This window comes from Syngnathus scovelli, chromosome 5 (assembly GCF_024217435.2).
Source record: "Syngnathus scovelli strain Florida chromosome 5, RoL_Ssco_1.2, whole genome shotgun sequence".
In the NCBI taxonomy this organism is placed as follows: Eukaryota; Metazoa; Chordata; class Actinopteri; order Syngnathiformes; family Syngnathidae; genus Syngnathus; species Syngnathus scovelli.
Genome location: NC_090851.1, coordinates 981,287 through 993,195, shown reverse-complemented (window position 1 = coordinate 993,195; position 11,909 = coordinate 981,287). Strand labels below are relative to the sequence as shown.

General features: G+C 47.8%; 1 protein-coding gene across 1 annotated transcript in view; it reads right to left on the bottom strand.

Moving 5' to 3' along the window:
• Positions 1 to 6,520: 6,520 nt before the first annotated feature.
• Positions 6,521 to 11,909, bottom strand: part of LOC125968476 (galanin receptor type 1-like) — a 10,800-nt gene continuing 5,411 nt past the window's right edge. Inside the window, exons 2-3 of the mRNA XM_049719585.1 lie at positions 8,972 to 10,629; positions 6,521 to 8,143 (exon numbers count right to left, since the gene is read on the bottom strand). Of these exons, the coding sequence (XP_049575542.1) occupies positions 7,309 to 8,143; positions 8,972 to 9,615 (1,479 nt within the window). The 5' untranslated portion in view covers positions 9,616 to 10,629 and the 3' untranslated portion in view covers positions 6,521 to 7,308. The remainder of the gene's footprint in view (positions 8,144 to 8,971; positions 10,630 to 11,909) is intronic.

Genomic DNA, 11,909 nt, shown 5'->3' with positions numbered 1-11,909 from the left:
GTTACCGTAATGTTTTTCCCAAGTAAATGGTTAAAGAAATGGATCTTGATGGTGGGGGTTAACATGTGCCTTCCTTGCCTGCATTAAAATTGAAGGAGCCTCTTCCATTGGATGGCAAACAAGTGGTACGTGCTCACTCCCACAATGACACAAGTGCCCCTTTTCTGCCTTAGCTGCGCCATTTTCCACATTGTGTAACGCACACGCCTCCGCTGTCGACGGACACGTCGGCCGAGTGAAAGCGATCCATCGATTTTCTGCAAGCCACAATGCGAGCGTGGTTCCTGAAAACCGGGAAGAGCCTCTGTGGCCGCGGGGGCGACCCGAAATGGCGTCGTCTCGGCAACAAACGTGAAAAACGTACAGAACGCAATGACACGGGCAAATTGAAAACCACGTTAGAAACGAGACTAAAGACTTTAAGAGTCAAAGGAGGGGATTCAATAAAGCGCTGATTTTATTGCGCTCTAATGAAAGAGGCCTGACTCACAATAAGCTGCCTTTCTCTCTCTCCCTCTTCCTCTCCCACGCTCTCTCTCTCTCTCTCTCTTTTTCTTTTCGCAGCCTGCGGCAATATTTTAGCAGACGGGGCGGCGCGCACATGTTGGTCGGCCCTCACGTGGCGTCCGAGGTGCTTTGCCCTTTCGATTGGCGGCGCCGCTGCGGACCGGAAAACGTCGTCATCGCGGCTAACTGGTTGGATTTTTAGAAGAACATTTTACATAGAGGTCATATTGAGCAATAACAAGTGGCCTGTGTCTTTACAGATTCTGCTCCAAAAAAATGTTTATGTGTAATATTCCCGCCATCTTTTCGCTGTCCATAACAGCGACGCTTTTATCGCATTTAATTTCACGCATGATGCAACCACGACGACGACGACACTTTCCCGAACGAATAGCTTCATTCTCTTCCTCGCTTTTGGATGGTGACAGATGATGCGTATTTTCCACAGGTGCGCCACAACAGATCCCCCGCGCCACGACACGAGTGGGCATGCTTGACTGGCAGGTGAAAATGAACGGCGGCAAGTGAGTCCGGGAGATAGCGGACGAGGCGTGAGCCAGGAAAGAACAGGGCGGAAATGCCTCGCTCGATGAGAGGAGGTGAGGAAAGAACACAAGATCGGCCGGGCCGAGTGTTGGAAAGGGAAACGTGATCGCTTTTGTGTGGGTTAGCAACACGTGTTCATACGAGGTCACATGCCGCCATGATATTTCAGTATTTGAATATTTCACGATATGAAAAGAGCCGAGTACAGATCCTTGCGGGACTCCGCAAGTGACGTTACAATACTGCCAGATTTTATTGCCGTGAGTTACACGATGTTTCTTTTCTGAGAGCCTTTAAAATCAATATGTATTTCCAGGCAATTTAGTAGCAGTAGGTTCTGATCAGCGGGATCAATGGAAAGCCTGAGGTCCAGTAAATAGTCTTATCAATGAGACGTTGCAAAAAAAAAAAAAAAAAACATGAGCTGCTCTCAGTAATCAGTCCCGACTTCAAAAAGTTTAAAAGGAAGCATATAAAAGCTGAATAATAGAGATCCAAGGTCAGCGCCATGCAGGACTCCGCAAGTGACATTACAATACACAGAGGCAATCATTAAGCTACTTTTTTGTTGTTGTTTCCAAAACTAACGAGGGATTTGGTCGGGTCGAAAGCTGCAATCGTTCATATTTCAGCAGAACAAAAATTGGAGTATATAACAAACCCTTGGCGGCAGTAATGATGCACCTTGACGTTGGCAATGAAAAATAATTCATAATCAGCCTTGAGTCAGTCCGATCCAATACTGTGATTCATCTTGTGCAAATAAAACTTGTCATTTTCCATTGAATGCTTGACTTTTACAAAGTGTTCTTTCATTAAAGCTGTGTGAGAGGAGAGGGCAAGAAGAAATACCTGCGTCAACTCAGCGGATTATGTGATCACACATCCGTTCGTTCGTTCGGGGACTCGTCAGGAGGAGGCGGCGGCGGCGGCGCTCACGCTTCATTCGCGTCTCAAACAGGAAAAGCTCCTTTGTCAAGAAATAGAAAATACATGCAGACATTGATTGTGCAACAATATATCATTTGACATATGTGGTGGATATTATATAATCTCTAATATGATTCATACGGTATACTATGACTCAGGTTGACTTTTTATTAGGATGACGTACGACACGAGTCATTTGCGGCGATGAGCGCGGCCGAGACCTTCCGCTCGGAGCAGTCGCGGACGAGGAGTCGGCCCATCCACCAGACTCCTCATCCTATCGATTTTCATTCCGGCTCGCCCATTTCTCAAGACCATCGGCGTCTCGCGCTTACATCGCAGAAACGGCAACACGGCCGTCGTACATCAAGAGCGCCCGTCCACCATTAGCGATATCGTGGATTGACGACCGCAGCGGGACGTTTGCTCGAGTGGAAACGCTCATCGACGGTGACCAGTTGTCGTTCCTTCGCACTCGACACTGTGGAGAACAAGTCCTATAAATTGTACGGAGTAGCTATGACGTTGTTTTGTTGCCCTCTCGTTTTATTCCTGACGCAACACGGGCAAGGTCATGCATCAATCACGATGCTGCATTCGAGCAGTCACGCTTTTGCCCACTTTAATTAAAATAGATAAAAAGGAAGCATTCATTTTGATTATTTCTATTTGAATGAATGCTTGAGAAAGGAAACTCCCACCATCATGCACTCTGCCTTATTGCGCCGGCCGCTTGTCATTCAAAATGGCCGCAACGCTGACCTTGACCTCGAAGGAAGCGGTCACTAAGTCAGAGAAATCCGACGATGGCCTCACCCTGAGACCGCCCGTCAATCATAAACACCACCAGCCAACTTCAAGAGCATTCAAGAAAAAGTAGTAAGATTGCAGGATTTTCAACTGGCGGTCCGCGGGTCTCTAGTGGTCCGTGGCGGTATTGCAGGCGGTCCAAGAAATGGGAAGTGGAAACTAATTGTAACATTTTTAAAAATAAATTTGATTTATTTATTAGATTTGACTTGTTTTCCAGCTAATTTCGTGAATCATTTACCCATCCAAATGATGTCAAATGTAGCTGAGATTCCCAAAATAAACATACAGATGCAAATAAATAGCTAGACCAGGTCTCTCCTCCTTCGGGGCAAAGCAAAATAATATTTCCCGTAAATCTACTTCTTGAGTTTTGATCTTGCTCACTAACGACCGTTCTCTTTCCCCCTGAAAGATTTGCCGTAGGGGTTTCATGGGTGATTATTTGTGCTGGAGTGTTCTTCAAAGTGTACGAGCTCACAGAGTGCCGCTCAAACACAGATAGCGAGGTGGCGGAAAATGAAGCCAAGCGTACTTCAGCGCCGTATTATCAACGTTACTGCCAACGCAAGGCAGAGGAGCCATCATGAATTATTCCGTCGGTGTCGTCAGACAAAAGTGCAGAGGGACGTGGAAAAGTCAAGTGCGTTGGTTACAAAGCAGGCCCGGCCTGTCACGCGTGGCTCTTTGAAGCGCAGCAGCGGGGGATGACACATCATTAGGTTGGAACGTTAAACCGTGTGCTCTCAGAGAGATGAAAAAATGGACCAAAAGACGTGTTGACGGACGGATGGACGGACGGACGGACGGACGGATGAATGGAAAGACAGCCATTCATTGAATGTCATTTTGTGTTAGCGTTAACGTAGCATAACTTCGCGTGGCAGATGTGACTTTGGTGCATCCTGTGTTAGCGTAGCATAACTTTGCATGGCAGACGTGACTTTGGTCCTTCTTGCGTTAGCGTAGCATAACTTGGTGCAGCAGCTCGTGTCGTATTTTAACGGCGCTAATTTGGGGCCTAGGACAGCTAGCGCAGCGCCTTCAGGTCAGTTGTGTGACGCAGAGCCGCCCTCGGGCCGGAGAAAGACGCAGAGTTCTACTTTTAGCTAGCAGACATCACGAGAGCGCTTTTGACTCATCTGTTTACGATAAAGCGGCTGCCGTTATTTCTGGGACAACAAACGTCCGCGCTACGTGTCGGACAAAAGTACTTGATGACTTGAGAGGAGCTGCGGAAAGCATCTGCTTTGACTCCCAGAGATCATTTTATCCAACTGCAGCTTCCGCCATCATCATTTCACCTGCGAGCAGACGTGACTACATAGTTTTTTTTTTTCTTGCCCCATTTTTTGATGGAAAACAGGATGCAGCCTATTTCCAAGGCCCATTAGTCTTCATGAGCTTCGGAGAAGAGGCACGCCCAGCTCGGCTCTTTGGCGCCATGCAGGTCAGGAAGAAAAAAAAAGTATTTTTCTGCTTGACTTGATGGGGAGATTGGAAATCCGTGACAATGACGGATGCGAGCGGCAACAGTTTGACGCCAACTTTTATCTCATTTCAATGAATGATGAAGAGAGAAAACAAAACACTGAAAAGGTCGTGACGCAGTTTCGTGTATGTGTGTTTAAGATCATTCTTAAGACCATTTGTCAAAAAAGCGGCAATAAAAATGTCTTGCATTTAGGCTTAGAAAGAAGAAGAAAAAGAAATCCAAAGTGTAAAAAATGAGGCTCCAAATATAGATAATTATATCTTGCGCGCTGAAGCCACGCCCCGCTCAACCATCAATCAAGCCGTACGTCTTTTAGCCACGCCCCCTAAATAAACAACAACCAGGAAATGGCAATTTAAAGCTCGATTTCCATCGACGATCATGTTCATTTGAATTTACTCGACATGTTTTCTAAAAGTTGCCTTCCCAGTGATGATGACGATTCAGGAGGCTGGAACGTGTTCGGAAGTCAAGAGGTCCTCCATTTCACACTCCTGCAGTGTGAAGTTGGTGCACATTATCACGGCTGATGTTGCCGCTGGTGGAAAGGACGCTTGAAGCATCAACAGTTCCATCTCAGCCCAACACTGTTTTTTTCACCGCATGCACATTCACACAGCCCCGCCCGCTCCTGTCATGCCCCTGCAAAAAGTGTGTGTGTGTGTGTAGCTGTCAAAGCGAGTCTGGTGCATTGCCCGAAAGACAAATACTGCGAGAACGAGCCCGACACTCGCTAATATCTTGCAGCACGGTACGTCCAAACAATCCCGAAGCTCTCCGTGACACGACAAAATCTCACTTTACAATCAATATTTATCGAGTGCCGAGACAAAAACATCCATGCATCGTACTCACCAGAGATGATCGCTTTAGATGTTCTGTCTTTGCTCCTGCCTGCACGGGGAAGATGGCTGGAGCCTGCTCTCACACTTTTGTCACTTCCAAACTAGCCAGCCGCCAACAGTGCTCCTTGACCTTTCAGTGCTTCCTCTCACAATGGACACTTTTTCTTTAAATTGATCAATTTAATTTTTATTCACACACACTAAAATATATTAATATAATATAAAACAAAATTATATATATTAATATACTATATATTATATAAATGTCAAATTATATGTAAACTAGATTAATGTTGAAAAGAAGAATTAATGCTAATTAATTTGGAATGTTTCTAAAATGCCTGCATGTGCCTGTGCCTGCGTTTGTGCTGATGCAGCCTTGTTGCTGCTAACCACTAGCATCATTTTTAAGTGCGCTTTTGTTCGACAGTGGCGCGCGCTGGCCAAGGTCAAGGCCAACCCTTGCCTCTGCGTTTTTGTGCAGGAGGTGAATGAGAAACAAGTGTAAATAACAGTAGCGTGCTAACGAATAAAGGCAGAGCACGGATGTCATTTGGTTGTCACAAGGACGAGTGTACATGTGCAGGAAATCTCGCTTGACACTTGCACAATGCTCACATGGAAACGTCAACTGTGCGTGCTGTAATAGATTTCACAAAATATCAGAAAAGTTTTCTATGTATTTTTACTACACTACTTGTATTTCTATTTTATGTAATTTGTTTAAGTTACATATGAGGACTATTTGCATAATTTTAGGATTTTTTTACACATTTTGTTTAATATGATTTTGATCCTTTTTTTATTTTTTCATATTTATTTAATCTGAATTATAATAATTTAAAAACAGAATAATTTTTAGGGGAATTATTTTCAATATGTCTAAGTATTTTTCGGCGTGAGATCCGCATTTGTGTCCTTATCTGCTAAGGCTGGGTGTAAAAAAAATAAAATAAATAAAAAAACTCATCAAGACGTTGGTCACTCCGCCCGCCGGCAACTGTCATGTGACGGCATCGCAATCACACTTGTGTCGCAGCGCTGATGAGCCAGCCTGAGGCGGGCAGGGTTGCTCGACCCCCCCCCCCCCCCCCCCCTGCCCATTCATTTGTTGGATTGAAAGAACAAAACGCATTCCAGAGCTCAATTTGGACACAAATTGATTTGAGATAAAAAAAAAAACATTATATGCACTTCAACAACACGCCTTGGCTTTTTCTTTGGCTTTTTGCATCAGGATGCTTGCTACCATTTGGAATTTCAAACCTCCAACATATTGAAAGAAAAAAAAACGCCAACAGGTGACTCAGCAGATGTGGAAATGTTCCTTTTCTAGCCGAGCCTTTGTTTTTTCCAAACAAAGCCGACAACGACGACAGACAAGAGGTCGTTGGTGCGTTTCCTTTATTTTGACCGACAAAATTTCATGCTGCCGTACAGGAAAAATGCGGATCGAACCACACGAGCCGCTTGCTGCGACCAAGACTCTGACCAAGAAAAAAAAAAAAAAGAAAAGAAAAGCTGTCTGCACACACTGTTGACGAAAGGGCACATTTTTCACTTGCGTTTGTTGTCGGGCAGATGAAAGGAGAAGAATGTCACCATTAGCTTTCACATTTTTTTTTTTTTTTTTTTTATCTGCTCGAGTACCACCCAGAAAGCTCCTTTGGGATGCCGGCGCCAAAAAGCGTGTCGAAACATTTCAGAACTCGGCAGGGGTTAAAAGACTCATTGTGAGACTTCACCATTTTACCAAAACAATCCATTTTCTACGACCCCAGAGGTTCTTTTGGAGCGCTCCGGGACCGCCCAGACTGACCATGAAGACACAACATCAGCGTGATGCTTGATGGGATCTTTCCAAAAGCAATCCATTTTCACACAGCTTTCATTTTCGTGCGAGCAGAGAGCGAGCGAGCGAGCGCCTTAAGGATGCTTGAGCGTCATCTGCGGCGCTAAAACCCGTTTTTAACATCAACTCTCACGCGTGTTCTTCTCAACGTTCATGGGCCGGTTGTACTCTCAGCAGATTCCCTTCTCGAGCTGCTTGATTGTGATTTGACCAAGCGGGCCGTATCTTTGCTGTCTTTACAATTTTCCAGTGGCTCCAATGCAGCAAATAATACCTTGAATGATTGATGGCTTCTGGGAGAGATTGACTTTGAAACATTGTGTTCAACACGCAGCCGATTGGCCGACTCCCGAATGCCTCCTGGCAGGAAGATTCCAGTCTATTCCAGATTCCAACCTCAGGGGGAAGGGCCCAAAGTTCTCGTGGGCCGAGTGTCTCCGCGACGGCAGAAAGTCCAGTGGAAAGGTGCTGAGGGAGGAATCCGGGGTGGCGTCAAAAGGGCGCCACCTGCAGGGGAAAAGCCCGCCGCTGTTTTCGCACACGCTCGGGCTAGACCGGCACCAGTCCGAAATGCTGTGCCCCGACCCGTTGTTGGACACCGTCTGGCCGAGATCCTTGATCAGCAGGCGAGAAACGGTGGCTACGGAATCGGCTACGCCAACTCCCACGTGGTCCCGCTCGGTAGCGGCGGGCGCCGACGGGGACGCCTCCGCCCCCGAACTGACGAAGGAGGCGCCTCCGAAGAGGGCGGCCACTTTCTGGTAGTAGCGCGTCCGGATCACCTTGGCCGAGCGGTAGAGGTCCCCGATGAAGCAGTAGCAGATGGGGTTGAGGCTGGAGTTGGTCAGGCCCAACCACTGGGCGAACGGTCGGGTCTGGAGGAGCCAGGGTGGCGGGCGCAGCTCGCGGTCGATCCACAAATCGGCCACGTAGAGCGGCAGCCACGAGGCGGCGAACAGCAGCACCAGACACACCACCATCTTGGCGATCTTCTGCCGGCTCTTCAGGCGGGAGGCGTGCAGGGCCTGGCTACGCGGGTCCAGGTCGGCGAAGGCCGAGCGGGCGCCGCCCCACAGACGCCGGCCCGTCAGGAAGCCGATGGTCAGGTTGAAGGTGACGGGAAGGCAGTAGAGCATCGCAAACAGCAGTACGTTGTATCTACAGCGGAATGAGACATTTTTGAGCTTCCAAAAACCTTTCTGCAGTTCATTGCTATTCCGCGGCAAAACAAGACCTGCATTTAATTTTCAGAGGGGTCAAAGCGGGAGTCACTCCTTACCACCATCAAAGTCTTTTAAAAAAACCTTTTTTTTGCTTCCAAAGAAGACCAGTGTGAGCAAAATGCAAATGAGGGACGGTTGTCATGAATCTTGATTAAGCAGCTTTCCTTCTCAAGTTCAAGGGTCACCGGAGAGCAGCAGTTAATGGCGGCTAATTATTGGCGAGAGAAGCGAGGAACATCGCCGACTGACTGGTCAATTTGGAAGCGCTTCAGCAGGACGGATGCATGCTAGAAAACAGATCTTAGGCAAACAAATCTAACCCAGTGACCCAGATCAACACATTTTAGAACATGACCAAGCCGGAACTAATTTTAGCCTAACCATCTGGATACAGCTGTATTTTGATGTCTTTTTCATTTTAATTTGAATTTAGCTCAGCCTAACCATCTGACTACATCTGTACATATTTTGATGTATTGTTTTTTTTTTTTTTTTAGACCTAACCTAATCACCCTAACCCTGACCTTGAAGCTCCGCCTCAATATGACACCCTCACTCAAAACGACACCCTTTTCCACTCCGCTTCTCTCCTCATTGACCTTCTAGACTCACTTGAGCAAGGAAAAACCTCAAGGGCATATTAAAGGCAGCATTCCCAGATGTTCAAACCTCAAAACCCCGTGTGGGCCATCCTCAACCCGATCAAATATCTCTGGGACCCCGAAGCGAGTCCCGGGCCGAGCCGCCATTTTGTAGTACGTACCCTTGCTTGAGGCGATGCTTGGGCCACTCCTCCTGGCACACCAGAATGGAGAAGGTCTCAAAGTTGATCTCCTGCCGGCGGTTGACCACGGCGATGGGTGCGCACATGGCGGACGAGGCGGCCCACACCACGGCCACGGTGGCCAGGATGCGTCGGCGGGTGAACATGGAGCGCGCCTTGAGCGGCGAGCGCACGCTGTAGTAGCGGTTGACGCTGATGACGGTGAGCGTCAGCACGCTGGCCGACACCGACACGGCCTGCGTGAAGGGGACGGCGCGGCACAGCAGGTCGCCGTACACCCACGCCGTGTAGATGCGGCTGCCCAGCGTGATGGGCATGCACACGCACACCACGGCCAGATCGCACACGGCCAAGTTGACCAGCAGGCTGCGGGTGGCGCTCACGCCCGCCAGACGCCGACTCCGCCGGTTGGTGAGCACCCGCAGGGACATCAGGTTGCCCACCACGCCCAGCAGGAAGGACAAGCTGTACATGAGGGTCAAGGCGATGGTGCCGGGCTCGTGCAGGGTCCACAGCAGCATGCTCTCCAGGTCCGACACCTCGTCGGGGGACGGCTCGGGCCCGAGGCCCGGCGTGTCGTTGAGTGGCCCCTTCTGGAGAGGATCCATGATGCCTCCTCGCATTCAAAAAGTACTTGCCGCGTCAAAGACTTGAGAGAAATTCATCCAGCTTTTTTTGTCCCGAATGGCCATGGTCCGGCCGGCGTTTTTGTGGGGACGGCTTCTGAAGCCTTTTTTGCAGGCCTCCTCGTTGAAAGGTTCCGATTTTCCTTTTTAGGGCTCTTTTACAAAAAAAATGCAGGCTCCCCGTTTTTTTTCAATCACAGCTGCCTCCGACTTTTTTGTGGGTCTGCTCTGGATGGAAAATGTCTTTTTTTTGGAAGCAGAGGAGCCTCGCAGAGCTGATTTCTTTGGCCGAGGCAGACATACTGGCAGCTAATTATTCGGAAGGACGATAGGGATCGGGCTTTGCTCGACACTTTAAAATGACTAATATCCTCTAACGAGAGTTTTAATTAAATGTTTCCGTTTTTGGCTCAGCAGTATAATCCCATCATCCCGATTTAAGAGTCTGGCGCCGGAGCCGTGGTGGAGTCGCACCACTTTGCCGCCATCTTTGAACTTTCAAATGGAGTCTCAAGGTCTAAAAAGGGCTCAGGGTGAGTCAGCTGACACGGATTTTGCTTTTGAATTTGGATTTTGTCATTTCAAGCCAAGTCTTCTCTTTGATTTGAGTCAGCCAACGTGAAAAACAATTAGCTACATGTTTTGAACTTTGTTCTTTTTTTTGGCAGCCACTTGCTAAAATCAATATTTCTGCTTTACACTTTTTTTATGAACATATTTTCTTTCTCTGGCGGAAATACAAGTGTTTCAAATCCATCCAAAGAGCCCAAAAATAAGCAAAAATGTTTGTTGGTCCTTTCCTTTCCTTAAATCTATGGAGGCGGGGGGTACGAAAAAAAATGTCCTAAGTCCTCATTGAGGCCGTCGCAGTTTTTCCTGCATTCCCGCGGGCGCGTGTCAGCTTGAGATAATTCCAACATCTGCCTCTAATAGACTTTCTTACCTTCCAGGCAGGTGGAGCTCATATGAGACCCCCCCAAACATCAGCCACCCCTCCCCGCCATCGCTGCACTGTGGAGGGAAAACACACAAAATATTCTTTTTAATACTCCCCTTCAATATCTTAAGCAATATTTTGATTCTATTGCTCTTGATCACTCAGTCAAATGCGAGGAGGAGTGAAATACATTTTCAATGAGTGAAAGTTTAGGAAGACAAAAAAAAAAAAAGCTAAAATGTTACTGACCGCCACTGCACCCACGACAAATTGACGAAAGACACGACACGATATTCCCGGCAACCGCCGAGCATCCGCTAAGCACGCCTTCCACACAGCCACTGAGTGTCAACTCGGCGAGGGCGGGAGGGAGGGAGGGAGAAAGGGGAGGGGGGGAGTGTGTGTGTGTGTGTGTGTGTGCGCACACAACACACACACGCACACCACAGCAGACGGCGCAAGAGTGAGCGAACGGATTGGTTTTTATACTTCATGCAGATGGGCTGAAGATGATGCAACATGTGCTGATTTGGATCTCGCCCACCTGCAGCGAGGAAGGAAATCGCTTTCAAATGCAATTAACACCTTTCAAAACATTTTGCCACTTGCTGTCATCACGTGTACAGCTGATAGCAGCCTCAATTTATTTCTTATTCTTCTTTCTATATTTTCATTTGATTTTTTGATTTTATTTCAAATTATATTGTGCGTTATGTTTTGGGGGAGATTTTATGAATTTTAAATTGAAGTTCCTAGCGGTATCGGTGCTCGGTATCGGTATCGATGACGACTCAAGAGCTGAGTATTCATACTGGGATCGGTCGGTCTGAACAAAAAGTGGCATCGAACGGCCCGAGCTTTTTCTTTTTTTTTTTTTAGACTTTATATGTGGGTCGCTCAGTGAAAGTGTCATTGGGGGATAAATCATTTGTGTCCGGAGGCCGTAAAGGTCAGATTCAGGCCAAAATGGCGGACTTGATGAGACTTTTCGGGAGGTTCTGCTCTGCGCATACAGCTTAAGTCCGGGCCGTCACGTTGGCGACGCCTTTTGTCTCTCGGCCGTCTTCATCCAAACAACGGGCGGGCGGGCAGGCGAGCGGCTCCAACGGCAAAACGTCTAAATGAGGCCGCACGCGTCTCGGACCACGCCGCAGCCAAGGCGCTAATTCCCGCCAGGGATGCCGCGCCGCCGCCCATCGATTGAAATAATTGCAATTTAATCATCGCTCACGTAACCCATGAAATCCTGGCCGGACTTTTGCGCCGCGTTCACGGTGCGCTGGAGGCCAGCCGCAATGCAACGTTTGCAAACAAATAAAATTCGTTAAACGCTTCGTCGCCCATTGTGACATTT